The sequence below is a fragment of the Myotis myotis genome, unplaced genomic scaffold, assembly GCF_014108235.1.
Source record: "Myotis myotis isolate mMyoMyo1 unplaced genomic scaffold, mMyoMyo1.p scaffold_m19_p_2, whole genome shotgun sequence".
Lineage (NCBI taxonomy): Eukaryota > Metazoa > Chordata > Mammalia > Chiroptera > Vespertilionidae > Myotis > Myotis myotis.
Window position 1 is genome coordinate 78,628,293 of NW_023416324.1, and position 16,609 is coordinate 78,644,901.

The window sequence follows — 16,609 nt, forward strand, 5'->3', positions numbered from 1 at the left end:
TCTATAATAGAAGTGTCAACCAAATTCATGATCAACAATGACAGATCAAAACACACATGTGCAATTGGTGCCAGCAAGAGCTTTATATGTATCATGCATGCCTGAGTCAACTTAGCCTTTTATAGATATAGAATAAACTTGTTTAATTAGACCTGCTTTCTGATTTAGCTAAACTTTTTCCAGCCCAGTGAAGCACCCCAACTTCTCTTTCAGGTAATTGTCAGCAACACAGCAGTAAATATCAACACGAAGCAGATTATTATTGTAGATCACGCAGGGAGAACAAAGGGTAAAATATTTAACTGCAGCAGTGTTTGAATATATTCTGCACAGTGAGAAAACCTGAAGTTATTTTTAAGGTCCACCATTTCTTACTTATTTTCAGTCGGGTCAAGTTTCTAAGCTTTCTAAATCTCCGTTTTCTGGCTAACAAAAAGAAAATAGGATTCCACCGAGTCTCCTATCTACCTACTCCAGGACTTCTGTGAGGATCAAATGAGATAAGGCATGGGAAAAAGCTTCACAGACATTTGGTTACAGTGTAAAATGTTTCCACCTGACTCTGAAGCAAGTTGTGTTCCTGGGCTGAAGAAACTCCAAGGATGCTAGTCGCTAGAAGGAGGAAGCCGGACGTTCTTATGTGACATCATTACCTGAACGGACACTTAGCATATTAGGCATATATATATATGTTATTGCCTTGCCTAACTCTTCCTTCACCTCCAAGTCAGCCCCTCCCCATGCTACTCTCATCCCAGCCCAAGAATTGTGCTAAGAGATTTAAAGATTAGGAGCTTCCTTGCTGTCTCCACCTCCAGTAGGTTCAGGGAAAGAGCAGTGCTTTGGTAGAATTAGAATTCTGGAATAACTTTTTCAGCCCTGAAAATTGGTAAACAATCCCACCCTGTTCTGGACACCTGTGAGGCACAAAAGCTGCCCATTGGCCCCCAGCATGAGCAGACAATAGTAGCAGGTTCCATAATGAGTGGTGATTCTGTTATATTTTGAAGTTCCCTGGAATAAAGCTCTCATTAAATATGTAAGCCTGTTGCTCACCTTTCCCACATTAAGCTTTTAACAGCTTTTAGAATTCCAGGAGCCCCTGGATCATTGCTTTTGGGTGGGGCCTTGTAGGGAGTATGGGTGTAGACCCCTTGTCACAACCTGCTCTCTCTCACTCATCCTGGAGTCCCACCCACCCTATAATTCGTTTCGGTTTGTTCCAAGGAGACCCTAATAGGTTTAGGTTACGTTCTTGTTTTGAATGTGTGCACACTACTAGGTAAAAGGGTGTGGTTTCAACTAATGAGAAACTTCTCGAACTAGATAAGTTATAGAGCAAAGTGCAGGCAGTAACTGGAGTTGTGTAATTCCCATCCAGCTCCACCCCTGCTCCTGAGCTCACATGCTGCACTGGGCTCCCAGAGAGCACCTGGTACAGTGGAGTTTTTCTCAGATCCCTCATTTGATTTTATGTTTTATGTTTAGGAGTGACAGAAACTTTCCCTTTTTACTCTCTACACTGTCAGATTAGGAGCTATAAGTATTTGCCACAAGACAACACAAAATTTAGTTCAGTGATGAAAAATCCATGACAACCTCAAAACATGTTTTCATATAAAGGGCCATTGTGAACCATAAAGTTGCTAATGATGACCTTTCAGTCACTGAGCTCTTTATAGTTTGTAAGAATTAAAGCAACTTCTGCTTCATTTGGGGTATTAAAAATCTGGGCTAGTTCAGAGAATTGTTTTCAACTAAAAAAATTTATTTCAATAGTTGTAAAATATGGAAAATGCCCTATATCCTATATTAAAGCAGAAATGTATTTTTGCCTCGTACTGAATTCTTACTTTCCTCTATTTCTTACATATCACATGCAATTTTTTTTCTTAAAGTTGTTAGCTTTGGGAGGATGATTGAACTTGCTGGATTTTTCTTTAATTATTAAAAAAAAATTTAAGCTGCATTGAAAAGTAATGCACATACCACATAATTTGCCAATTTAAAGTGTACAGTTCAATAGTTTATTATATTCAGAGTTGTACAGCCATTACCACAATCTAATTTTAAAACATTTTAATCACCCCCAAAAGAAACCTCATGCCCAAGTCATTCCCCATTGGCCCCATCCCTAGCCCTAAGCAACTACTACCTCTGTCTCTATAGATTTGCCTGTTCTGGATATTTCATATAAGTGGAATCGGATAATGTGTGGCTATATTATTTTCCTATCGTGTTTTTTTTTTTAATAACAGATTACCACAAATTGGGTTGCAAAATTTACTTTCTTACGTTCTGGAGGCCAGATATCCAAAATCGAGGGATCGACAGGGTTTGTTCCTTCTGGGAGCTGAGAGGGAAAATGTATTTTATGCCTCTCTCCCAGCTTCTAGTGGTCACTGGCATTCCTTGGCTTGTAGATGCATCACTACAATCTGTCTCTGTCTCCCATGCTATTCTCCATGTCTGTCTTCACATGGCCTTCTCATAAGAACACCAATCCTTGGTTTAGAGCCCTCCTTTATCCAGTATGATCTCATCTTAACTACTTTCATCTGCAAGGACCATATTTCCAAATAAGGTCACATTCTGAGGTTCTAATGGGCATGAATTTGAGGGAGGGGGACTATTCAACCCAGTATATTGGCCTTTGTGTTTGGTTTCTTTCACTTAACATAATTTTCCAAGGTTCATTCGTGTATCTTGTATCATTCCTCTTTTATAGTCAGTAGTACTCTGTTGTATGGACATACCACACTTTACTCATCCTTTCATCATTTGATGGACATTTGGGTTGTTTCCACATGTTAGTTATTATGAATATGCTGTTATGAAAATTCATGTACAAGTTTTTGTGTGGACATGTTTCATTTCTCTTGGATCAGACTTGTTTAATTTTTACATCTGTCAGTTATGATGTCACTTATGGTAATGGCTATTAGTTATTAAAATTCTTGTTCATTTTCTGCCTCTTGCACTTGCTTTGCATTTCAATGACTTTTCAGTAAGTCACCTTTGGGGAATTAATTATGTTTTGTGGGGAATAGGCCTTTTTCCTTTCAAACCTGTTGGCATTGCAAAGAAAGCGATCTAGTCTCTGACTTGTTAACCTCTAGTCAATGGCTGATTTGTACCCTGCCTTGTTTTTATAATAAGTAATAATATCTGATTGTTTAAACTATTTTGAAAGCGCTTTCTCTTTGCTATATCATGTAATCTTCCTTGCAATCCTGGGAGACCTGAGGCTGCTCTTTTCTGGCTGCTAAATTTGGGATCCTGTTGAATTCCTTTTACAAGAGCAATTGGAATGTAACTGTGGCGCCAGAGGATGTCCCTCATCCCTCAGTACCACCGATCTGTTGTTTCTAGGTCAGTGGTTCTCCACCTGGCTGCACATTAGAATCACCTGGGAATCTTTTTAAAATCCTGATTTCTGGGCCTCATCCTCTGGAAATTCTGTTTCTTTGTTATGGGGTGGGGCCACAACATTAGTAACAAAGAAACAGAATTTCCGGAGGATGAGGCCCAGAAATCAGGATTTTAAAAAGATTCCCAGGTGATTCTAATGTGCAGCCAGGTGGAGAACCACTGTTCCAGGTGCTCTTTTCTCCAGGTGCAGAGAACATGTATTAGCCACAAGGGAGAGCTCAGTAGCCTAAACCAGGGGTCCTCAAACTCTAGCCTACATCAGAATCACCTGGAGGGCTTGCTGAAGTGCAGAGTGCTGGGTCCCCACTATATGTTTCTGATTCAATTGGTCTGGGGAGGGCCCTGAAAATGCACTTCTAACCAGGTCCCCACTGATGCTGATGCTGCCGATCCCAGGATCACATTTTGAGATAGGCCAAGACAACTAAATGTATTAATCATTTTGGGTAGCCTTCAGTGAGGCCTTTTTAAAATTTAATGTGCATATGTGTCACCTGGAGGCCCCTTTAACTGGTCCTGATTCAGTAGGCCTGGAAGTCTTCAGTGTTATTTCTAGTCAGCTCTCAGGTGATGCCAGTGCTGCTTTGAGTAGCAGTGTTGGAAGAGTAGCCATATGCTGTCCTCTGCATGGGTAGATCTTTGTTTTTGTAATCTAATAACTACGTGAAGTAAACTTACCAGGTTTAAGCAGATGAACAGTTATATATACCTTATAACAGGTAGTGGAAGGGGACTTTGCAAATCACATGGTTATTCTGGGAAACAAACTCAGAGGCCAGTATGGCCCAAATTAGACCCAAAGAGTAAATGGCTTTTTCTTGTGTCATAATATTTGGAGTAAATTAAAGTTTTCCAGTGTCATCTTTTAAATGTACATTTCTAGGTTCTGAAATGAATGTTTTACGGGTCCTGTGAATAACCAGAAGAGATTCTTATAGGAATTCTAAATTCATTCTTTTAAATTAATGGAGTTACTTTTTGTTTTTCTTTGTCTCAGCTTCTTGACAAAATAATGTAGACTTGATTGTATCAACTTTAGGGCTTTATTCTGCATATTTTATACTAATTACCTAGAAGGATTGTTGAAAACAAAATAAACATTCTGTAAAACTAATTTTTAAATTATTCTCTTGGCAGATCACTGACAACCTTGGGGTTGGTTATCTCATCACTGGCTGACCAGGCAGCTGGCAAGGGTAAAAACAAATTTGTGCCTTATCGAGATTCAGTCCTCACTTGGCTTCTTAAGGTAATCCAGCGTCCAGTGTTTTTTACCAACTAAAAATGAGCTGTGTCAGAGGTGACAGCTGAAACGTGTGTGCAGAGCTAAATGTACAATGAACACCTGACAATATTGTACTGCTATCCCAATTCCTAGGAACACAGAATGAAAACTAATTTCTATTGCCTTTTATTTCATTATAATGTTTGATGGACATTATTCATTGTTATGAATATAGAGAGGCCACATTTCACCTTGTCATAAAATTATTTGTAAAATACAAACCCATTTCCATAGTTTCATGCATGCATGTTTGCTGCTTTCATCATACATGTTGTGCATGAAGTGCTATTTCCTAAGATGCTATTTGAAATTTTGCAGGACAATTTGGGAGGCAACAGCCAGACTTCTATGATAGCCACCATTAGCCCAGCAGCAGACAACTATGAAGAGACCCTCTCCACATTGCGATACGCAGATCGAGCCAAAAGGATTGTTAACCATGCCATTGTGAATGAGGATCCCAATGCAAAAGTCATCCGGGAACTGCGGGAGGAAGTCGAGAAACTGAGAGAGCAGCTCTCGCAGGCTGAGGTAATGTACATTATAAGGAATATTGTCAATAATATTGTAATAACTATATATGGTGACAGATGGGTACTAGGTGTATTGCAGTGAACACTGTGTAAGATATATAAATGTCTACTCACTGTATTGTACACCTGAGACTAGTATAATATTTTAAGTCAACAATAATTTTAAAATAAAAATTCAGCCTGGTGCTCCCTGTTTCCGAAGTTTCTGCCTTGTGATATCTGAGTGGTAAGGACATGCTTGCTTGCAGTTCTAGGTCATCTCCATGTGGCTCAACATTTCAGTGTTGATTGGCGTCTGCTACGTGCTAAGCATTGTGAAGACAACATGAGTAATACAAGACTTCTGTCCTAGGAACCTATAGTGGAGGAAGCGGACAATTAAGAGAGAGTTGTTGCTACTACCAAGTTGTTTGCTGCAGGAAATCAGTGGCCTTTGAGAGCACAGGTCTCTTCCAATGTGAAATCCTAAGAACCAATTGTGATGTTTTATTAATATTGTAAACAGTATTCCCAAAGCACTCTGCAGTTTTCAGATAAGTTAGTTGTGTGTCATCTCCACCTTAAGTCATGGAAAATAGCATGATCACGGATAATTAAATATTAGGAAAATTCAGAAATACATATTTTTAAAATTTATATTAGCTCCTGAGAGGAAACAACATTGTGCATTGTTGCCATCTTTCCTCCACTTTACCCAGACTTTAATCACCGCCTCCTCTTCCAAATAGCTATTGCTTTAGGCAAGTTACTGGGTGAGGCACTGTCCCCTTTGAAATAGGTGGTGTGCCTGAGGGGGAGCCAAGTTCCTTAGGTTAAGTCACATGTGTCCACTTGCTGGATTTGGGTGTGTATCTAAGGCTTCTGAGTTCACATTCCATCATACCACCCTCTTCTGGTGGTTGGGAGACTATCAGGGTGGAGTATTTGTGTACCAGGCACTGTTTAAAAACTACTTTTTAATCTACTGGCTTATCTAATCACCAAAGTAATCAAAAGGAGATAACACAAACAAAAAGGAGTAAAGCCAGAGATCTGAGTACTCCATTAATTAACTGGCAGTTGTATTATAATTTTTTGTTTACATGTCTTTCTCTTCTCTCAGACTGTGAGCTTCTATAGTTCAAAAAACCTGTTTTACTAAGTTTTTTCATTTCTAACCCTAGTAAAACACTGATAGTGGAAGGCACTTAGCACAATGCCTTGCACATAAGTGCTCAACGCACGTTGCTGTTATTATTATCATCGTTATAATCATCAATCAGGGCCTCAAGCATAATCTTTTTCTGTTGATGCCATGAAGGGTAGCAAACACCTGAAAAACCAAAATGCTGATAACCTTTTAAGAGAGTACTGATCCTGGGAGGAAAGTGTAATGCATCTGGAATTTGTTGAAGGTAGATGCTCTACTTTTTCCCTCTAGCCTCTGAATCTGCCATTTCACTGTGACCATGTCACCTAGGCCTGGTGGGTAGCACAGTGCCTAGCCAAAGGAGAGAGGAGCCACAGCAGGTTCCCCTAGAACAGGGGTGGGCAACCCCTGGCACGTGTGTCAAACATGGCACACCAGTAACTTTTGCTGGCACGCGAAACCCTCTCTTAGAATCTTCCATTTACAATTTTTTTCTTAATATCAACTTTTTTATTTTTCAGATAAATTCAGTGTAGGTGCGTCTTAGATAAATAAATAATTTTACATAACAAGTTATCTTAAAGACCATAGACATGGATTGACGAGAGAGGGGAAGAGCAATTTCTATGCTTCTGCCTTAACTCTCCCTGCCTTCCTACGTCCGACCAGTGTTTTGGTTTCATCGACATACGCTTGTGAATTTTTGTTCTCAGTGATGAATTTTGTTAAGTCTCGTAATAGGAGTAGCCTGACGGATGAAAGTAGTAGCTCGTGCATATCTCTGAAGGTCACGAAATATAAACCTGATGTAAAATCTCTGTCATCAGTGATGCAGCAGCAAAAGTCCCACTGATAATATCAAACGGAGTCATAAAGTTTTCTGTCGGACTATCAGTGTACATGTATACATTAAAAAATAAATGTATTTTTCATCATCATATACTGTGTTTTTGTCGCTCGAATGAATTTTATTATTTCTTCAAGGTTCTTCACATACGTACACCTTAAGAGATATCAAGTAGGCGTAACATGTTCTCAAAAAATTAGGGTTGGCACGCAGAAGAATTTTGAGTCAGAGATTTTGCTGGTTTTGGCACGCACTCACAAAAAGGATGCCCACCCCTGACCTAGAATGTTCCCGTGTGTCTCCAGCACCAAATGTCCCTCTCAGGCTCTATTAATACTGAGACTCAGACATACTCAGCTAGCCCCCAGGTAGATCATCGCCCCTTCAACTTCTGTTCCAAGCTCTTGTTCATAGGGTTCATAGAGTTATACTGATGTTGTCATAGGATGTCGAAGTGTATTGTTTCAAGTAAAGGCTTCCCAAGATTTACAAGCTGCATATATATGTATTTAGACCACTTAGTTATTCTCATTGGACAAACTCAGAAGGAAATTACTGCTTTTTTAACCAGATGTCTGGCTTCCAAGTGAATAATAAATACTCTAAGTTTATGCCACCGATAGGAAAAGTAGTTTAAAGGGCCTGATTCAAATTTTAAAATAAATGAGAGGAATCTTCACCTTTCCTGATAGGTTAATGTAACTGGAATGCCTTTATTGGTGATGTGCCTTGATCTCTGTCTTATTGAAAAAGAAATCTGCTTCAGTAACCTCTTTTCTTACTTTCTGTTTTGAAGATGAACTTTAGTATCTTTTTAAGTCTTTAAATGCGAAATTTAAGTATGATGGGTAAAATTACTCTGTAATGATTTCTATCAATTTAATTCAGAGCACTAGTATTTCTTTTTCTCCTTTAAATAATAGCAGTCATTTGCCTCTTACATTTCATTTGATTAATCAAGGTCTAAACTCCACCCTGACAGTGTGTGACTTTATTGCTTCCAACAGACTGTTGATAACCGCTTAAGAAATACAATAAGTGATTGTCTTGTTATAATGGTGGAAAAAAATTAGAAAATCAGATCGCTCTGGTTTCATTTTAAAGGCTATGAAGGCCCCTGAACTGAAAGAGAAGCTTGAAGAGTCCGAAAAGCTGATAAAAGAACTAACAGTGACTTGGGAAGAGAAGCTGAGGAAAACAGAAGAAATTGCACAGGTAGCTTGATAATGTAGGCCTAAAACATTGTGGTTTGTTTCCATGTGCTGTCTTTTCTGTACTGTCAGTCACTTGCCATCCTCAAAAAGTCTTTTGAGAACCTCCTGCTGCTGAACTACAGGCTGCAGAGACCAATTAGACACTGGCTTTATGTCTTTGACCAAGTACAGTTTGGTCCATGCATTTGCTAGAAGTATTAGAAAGCACTGAATTTGAACAGGGATGGCACAGAAAATTATTTTTAATATATTTTTATTGATTTCAAAGGGAAAGGGAGAGAGAGAGATAGAAACATCAATGATGGAAGAGAATCATTGATCGGCTGCCTCTTGCACACCCCCTACTGGGCATCGAACCTGCAACCCGAGCATGTGCCCTTGACTAGAATTGAACCCGAGTGCCCTTCAGTCCACAGGCCGAAGCTCTATACACTGGGCCAAACCAGCTAGGGCAGAAAGATCTTTAATATTTCCTGCTTTTCACATTTAAACAAAAATCTGTTCTGATTCTAGATTACTTGGCATAGCACGTGGCTACCTGATTGACAGAGAATTGGTAACATACAGAGCATCATGGTTTGTTCAGTGTATATGATTCTTTGGGCTTGATGCTATCTGAACTTAACCTGAGATAAAATATAAAGCAAGGACTAATTCTGCTCGTGTCTTCCCAATCAAGTAGCTTGAAAGCAGTAACTGGGACCTAGTCCAGCTGTTTGCTTATATGTTTCTTATATATATTTTCCTTCTCTCTGTCTCTGTCACACATATACCTATCTTCCTGTCCCTCTTACATTGCTTTATATTTTTCCATAGCACTTAACCCCATTGGAAATTATATATATTTACCCATCTGTTTTTTTTATGGCCTATCTCCTCTCACTAGTATATCAGTTTTCATGAAAGAGGGGGCTTTGTTTTGTTTGCTGTGGTATTCTTAGCCCTAGATCAGTACCTAGTACACAAATGTCTTGAGTGAGTGAGTGAGCGAGTGAGTGAGTGAATGGATGAATGAATTCAAAGCCCTCTGCAATAGGGACCCAATCTGCTCTTCCAGCCCCATCTCTCACTACTTTCCCATATTTACTAGGGGTTCTTGGCACCTGAAATCCTCCAGTATTCCCAGAGTCTTTACTATGCTTTTCTGTGCCCTTCCCCCAGAATATCCTGCCCTTATCTTGCTACTCCCTGATTTCTTCCTTTTGAAATTCTTACTACGCTGCAAGAACCACCTTAAGTTTTTTCTCTTTCTGGAGCCTTTCTAGTCTCTTCACCCATCATGACCTCCCTCCTGCAAAGCCCACAGCACCTTCTTCCTCTCTAGTGGCACAGGGCTCCCTCTCCTCTTTTGACTCCAGTTATGTGGTCTTCCCACTCTACTAGATAGTAAGCCCCATAAGGGCAAGATGGTGTCTGGTTCACCCTTGGTGCCCCCAGAACACTGACACAAGATGTCACACATTTTAGACTGTAAGAAACTTGGTTGAGCTGAGTGGAATGTGTAATTTCATTGGCATTGTCCCCAGAAACAGTGACTTACACTTTCCATGGATACATCTGGTGACTACAACAACTAATAGAGTTCCCTGTTTTTGTCTGCTTTGTGCACAGGAGAGACAACGACAACTTGAAAGTATGGGGATTTCCCTGGAGACATCTGGTATTAAGGTGGGAGATGACAAGTGCTACTTAGTCAACCTGAATGCAGACCCTGCTCTCAATGAACTTCTGGTTTACTACTTAAAGGTAAGAGGGTATAAAAATACATAGCTGCAATCCTGATTCCTTCATGTACAATTCGAAATTGAAACTGGGGATCTGTCCCCATGATTTTGATTTTTGTACCCAGCTTAGCCCTCCTTAAAAGTAAGAGGATTCATAGTATGGTCAGGTCACTATTGAGAATGAAAACCAGCTATTGTGTATTTTCCTGAGGCCATGCAGTTGGGACTGGTTTTCTGTGAGCATGAGCATCAGAGGACCAGTAATGGGCAACTGGGGGTGTCAAGGTAGGTGATCTCTGGCTGTAGCGACACGGATGCTGACAATATTCAGGTTCAATCACAGAGATCCCGAGAAGTTCTGGAGAGTCACAGTTAGGCTTCTGAGCAATTCTAAGGCGATCTCAAGATGAACATAAGCTAAAACAAACTCTTGTGGTAGACAGCTAGGGTTCTTCCATATCTGTCTCTTGTAGACATACATCCTCAGAAAATAATGTTTGGTCCCATAATCACCATTTAGTGTGGAGAAGGGATGGGGCCTTTTGAATTTGGCACTTTGGCCCCAGGGTATGTCACTGACCATGTTGGATAGCTTACTGTATCCATCCTCAAACTTTCACAACCCATTTACACTCTTTAAAAATGTATCAAGGACTCCAAAGAACTTTCATGTATCAGAGTTATTTCTATCTATACTTACTGTATTAGGTAATATAGAGACCATTTAAAAATACAAACATGTACAAATATACAGTCCATTAATCTTCAAAGCCACGACATCTCACCTCATGTAGCCTCTGGAAAACACTTGTGTACTTGTGATAAAATGAGAGCACAAAGGCAAGTAGCATCTTAGTATTTTTTTAGAATAGTTTTGACCTCATGAGCCCCTTGAATGGTTCTCAGAGACCCCACATATTCTCAAATCATACTTTTAAAAATGCTGGCATATTTTGTTAAGGGAAAAGCAAGACGTGGGGCACTCAACTGACCATGAGGCCATTTTTCATTATATACAAACAATTTCTGAGTTATGGTGGTATATAAATGTATGTATATACATATTTTAAATAATTGTCAAAGACTTGAAGGCAGCTTGTATATACTGTCCATGCACATAAATCTCTAAATAAAGAGAAATTACCCCTCGTGAAGATTAGGCACCTTGTTAAGGATTCCGATCTGCAATGGGGAATAAGCTAGAATTGAAGCAAGGAGCTCAGTCTTCTATCCTCCTTTTAATTCTACTTATAGCACAAATAATACCTGACTTGCTGAGAGTCCAGTAACACTTAAGGATCTGTTCATTCAGGAAATGATTTAGGGGAAAGGAATTGTTTCTGAAATCTTAATTTTGAGAGATCAGGCCTTCTGCTTTCTCTGTGGAATAGAGAGTATTGTTATCATAATAGTTAAATGATTTTTAGAGCAAAAGAAAAGACAAAGGGGATGAGCAGCGGTCTGAATAACTAGGAATCACAGTTCACGTATATGTGAGGTTTGAGGTCCTTAACACCACACTAACCTGAACATTGTATAACTTACAGGTTTCACTACTCTATTAATATTAGTAGTAAATACTCATCTACTTTTAGCATGTTAAAAGTTATATATTTTACAGTATAACTTTCCATGAAATTACTTTTAGTGGTTCTTGAATTTATATAATTGTTTTCAAAGCACTTTCACTGTTAACTCAGGTGATCCTTAAAAGAATCCTGTTAAATAAATCAAGTTGATATTATTATCCCGTTTTGTACAACAGGAAATTGAGGCTCAGTGAAATGGCTTGCCTGTGGCCACATACATACTAAGTTGTCAAGTTAAAATCAGAACACAAGTTATTCTGTCAAGTGTGAGTTCCTTATATTTTAAAGCAGTATCTAATCATTGTTGATCAGCCCCCTCCCCCCTAATCCTTTTTTAACATTTTTTAAAAAAATATAGCATGTTAAGTTATAGTAAGCTTTTACTTACAATGCTCTAGACATCTTGCATCTCCTGTCTGATTCATTTAATATTGTCATGTAGTTGCTGTTGGGTTATTGAAATTGACTGTGATAAGTTTTTGTTAAGTTACTTGTCAGTGTGGGTTTTCACTTTTTTTTTTTTTTTCAAATTATAAGAGAAAGGTTACAAAGGTAGTAGAAATGAGCTAGTTGGGCTGCATAGGCTCAGGAAACAAGTTACAGAAGCAAAAGAAGGGCCCTTGGAGCTTAGGAGAGGGAAAGGCAAAGGGAATGCACCAGGGGAAAGGGAGAGGGAGACCAAAATGCACTAGGAGTGCTCCTGAAAGCGGCGGTTTTTACTTTCTTTAATACTCTGTTCCTAGGACCACACGAGGGTGGGAGCAGATACCTCCCAGGACATCCAGCTCTTCGGTATAGGAATCCAGCCTGAGCACTGCGAGATTGACATTGCCCCCGACGGCGACGTCACTCTTACTCCGAAAGAAAATGCAAGGTAAGGAAAGTGAGTGGTACTGAACATATCACGTGTGCCTTATTTTCAGAAGGAGAAGACTGCCCCTTTCTATCTTTTACCTCACTTATGTCAAAGTTAAGGCTACAGTGGGCCCTCGGGTATCGCTTTCCGGTTATGGAGCTGGATAGCATCAAGTCCAGCACCAGCTTTGGGGCAGTCTGATTCTGCCTTGACTAGCTGGGCGGACTTTGGAGAACACACATTGTTTATCTAAACTTCAATTTCCTTTTATGGTAAGTGAGGCTAATGGTAGACAAAGCATGTAAATCCCTTGGCTCAATGCATGACACATAATAAATATCGAATAAAATTAGTTGTTATTCAGTTTAACCATTGTGTAAAAACCAGTTAAACAGCTCCATTGTTTTGAAAAATTATTAAACTAGGCTATAATATGTAAAAATTGGAGAATTGACAAGACAATATATTTACATTTTTATTTCTATTAAATGATATTCATTAACACACAAATACTGTAATTCAGAACATTCATATTTATGAGAAAAATGTTTTACTCATTTCAAATTATTCTCTTAATATTGGCCATATAAATGTCTAAGTGATAAAAAAAAACTGAGACTAATAATAGCATACCTGGTGCATGAACATTTATAGATCTTATAGTGATACTAGAGGCCCGATGCACGAAATTTGTGCAAGGGGCTCAGCCCTCGCAGTCCCGGCCGGCCCACACAGCCCTGGCTTCGTCCAGAAGGTCGTCTGGACAGTCGTCTGGAAAGTTGTCCAGATGGTCGTTCTGCTGTTCGGTCTAATTAGCATATTAGCTCTTTATTGTATAGGATGATCATTAAAATATTTAATGGTGAGATGATACTATTCCTTAATTTTACTTATTCCAAGTTCAAATAGTCTTTAGCCTTATACTATATCCTCCTCTATTAGAGGCTCTGAGTGTGTTTTTAATCCTCACCTGAGGATATGTTTCTTTGATTTTTAGAGAGAGAGAGAGAAAAACATTAATGCAAGAGAGAAATATCAATTGGTTGCCTCCTGTATGTGCCTGATGACTGGGGATCAATCCTGCAACCTAGATGTGACCCCAACCAGGAACCGAACCTGCAGCCTTTTGGACGACACCCCAACCAACTGAGCCACCCAGCCAGGGCTGGATTTTTTTTTAATACCCCCCCCCCTTTTTTTTGGCTTTATTGAAATACTAGGGGCCAGTGCACAAATTCGTGCTCCTTGAAAGGAACTGTGGGCCACGAGGCTGTGGTGGACACAGGGGTGGGTTTCGGCCATCCTCCGTGCCCCCGCCCAGCCCCCCCTGCCATGGCCCCTGGTTCCCTGTCTGCTGGCAGCCCCACCACTGCCACCACTGCTCCCATGTGCTGCCCCACTTGCCCCTGCTGACAGCATGGCGCAGGGGAGGTGGAGAAGCCCTCAGGGGCAATCAGGGCCGGCAGCCACCGCTCACACCTGCTAACAGTAGCGGGTGCGAGCGGCAGCTCCAGTGCCAGCTGCGAGTGCGAGCGGGGCCAGCGCCGGCAGCCGACAGTGAGTGCGAGTGGTGGCTCCAGTGCCGGCAGCGGTGCAAGCGGGGCCGGGGCCAGCGCTGGCAGCGGGTGCAAGCAGGGCCGGTACCGGCAGCAGGTGCAAACATCCAGCAGGACCATGGCACGCGGGAGCAAAGAATTTTCAGTAAACCACAAGAGGCTCACCCCGATGACAGCGACCAGCGCCCTGCCTTGGTCTGGCGCCCCCGCTCACCTGCTCCACCATCCCACTGTGTTCCACGCTCTCCACCTGCTGCTGACACCCACCATGTTCCACATGCACCCCCTGGTGTTCAGCGCATGTCATAGTGACCGGTTGTTCGGTTGTTCCATCCTTCAGCCTATTTACGTATTAGGGTTTTATACATATATAGATAATCTATAATAATAAAAACATAATATGCTAATTAGACCAGACATCCTTCTGGACGACCTTCCAGACGAAGCCGGGGCTATGAGGGAAGCCTGGGTCTCGGGTGCCTGCCGGTGGCCGGAGGGAAGCCCGAGTCCCAGCTGCCAGAAGGAAGCCGGTGCCGGCAGCCTGGGGAAGGCAGGCCTACTCATGCACAAATTACGTGCATTGGGCCTCTAGTTAACAAATAAAATTATATATATGTACAATATGATGGTTTACTCATATTCTCTTCAAACACTGTATCTAAAAAATGATTTTAATCAGCAAATTATTTTACCCAGTTTTAATTCCAATTTCATGTCTTTTTATCCTATTCTTCTTTTTCCTCCCACCCTGCCCAATCTCTTCCCTTCCTGGAACCTCAGGGTAGCAGTTCACTCATTCAGCATGCTCCAGGCTCTGTGCTGGGAATGCCCAACTATAGGAATCCAAAGCCTGGTGGAAGAGAATGTATAGAAACAATATTTCATAGGAAGCAATTATTATACAGGAAGATAATGCTTTTTCTAAAGTGATCTTTATAATCTGCAAATCTGATCACTGCAGAAGTGTGGGGTGTTTGTAGGACTGGAAGTGTGGGGAGGTCAGTTAGGGTATTTATTATAATGTTGCTATGGGTACACAGCAAGTGGCAGTAAAGGTGAAGAACAAAATGTATTTGAGAATTATTTGAAAGTCAGTAAGTTTCAGTGATCTGCTTGGGGACAGAGTGGGGACTCAGTGAAGGAAAAGGAAAGTCAACAATGATTACAGGATTTTATCTTGGGAGACCAGATAAACATAAACAGTGGTGCCACTAAACCAAAATAAAAAATACAAGAGGAGAAATCCATTTGGAGGATGATAGGTCTGAGTGGTAATGAGTTCAGTTTGGGATACTTTGAAGTGTCATTGGGTTGACGACATGGAGACATCCAGTAGGACATTGGATTTAGGGCTATAGAGCTACTAAAGATAGAGAATTTGGGCATTATCAGTATAGCCTCTCGAGATTGTGTAATGTGAGAATTAAACCAATATTTTGGGAATGGTCTGAGGATAGTCCTTGATAGAGGCTGAGACAAGGGAGTCAATAGAGGTAACAGCAGGATACAGTCTTCGGAGCTAAGGGAAGAGAACATTTTAAGAAGGAGAGGTCAAAGCAGAAGCTAGAAAGACTCTATTGGATGTGGCAATTAGGAAGACACTAGCAACCTTGGGGTATTTAGGTACCATGTAGTTCTGGGTATGGAAGGAACAATGCAAAGAAAAGAGAATGGTAGGTAAAGAAGTGAGTCAAGAGTCTTGGTTGTGAAGATGGAAATAGGAATGAGGACATACTGAGAGGGACAGGGGGTTAAGGGACTATCATTTCTTCAAACCTATTTTCAAGTCTACTGATTCTCTCTATAGTTCTGTCTTACCTGCTGCTTAATCATTCTATTAAGTTCTTAATTTAGGTCTTTGTTTTTCATTTGTACAAGTTTTGGAGATCCATTTTCAAATATGTTCTCTATTGATAGTCTTGTTTTTGATCCATTGTATGCCGTTAATGATTTTCACATATTTTATTGTCTTTGATAATTTTGTTCTTTGAAGTTGTTGGGGCCTCAATCTGTTATATCTGCTGAGAAGTTGGCTTCCTAAAGCAGTTTGTGATTTCTTAGATTCATTCATCTTCAGCAGTTTATCTGTAGGAGTATCATGGCTGGGTGAGGGTACATAAATTCCTGCGAAGAGGTTTAGTATTTGCTTTTTCCAAGCATATGTCCACCTAGAAATTACTTTTTATGCTAATTTCTTGGCTTAGGTACACTTCTAAACCAATTAGTTCCCTTAACTTTTTCTTTTTTATATTATTGTAATAAGAGCATATTATAAATGGCAAAGGGATATATGTGTGTTCAGGGGCACCCAAGTGTGTGCATGTGTGCGTGTGTGTGTGCATGCATGTGAGTATATACCTAGACAAGGTCCTCTAAAGATTATCACAAAAGTTAGCAATATGTGAGGCAAAGCCTATTGTCTGCCCCTCTCATTTCCTCTGGAA

At 40.4% G+C, this 16,609-nt stretch overlaps 1 protein-coding gene across 1 annotated transcript in view; it reads left to right on the forward strand.

Moving 5' to 3' along the window:
* Positions 1-16,609, forward strand: part of KIF13A (kinesin family member 13A) — a 199,341-nt gene that overhangs the window by 132,968 nt on the left and 49,764 nt on the right. Inside the window, 5 exon segments of the mRNA XM_036350606.1 lie at positions 4,570-4,681; positions 5,036-5,248; positions 8,331-8,441; positions 10,052-10,186; positions 12,497-12,627. Coding sequence (XP_036206499.1) covers positions 4,570-4,681; positions 5,036-5,248; positions 8,331-8,441; positions 10,052-10,186; positions 12,497-12,627 — 702 coding nt within the window.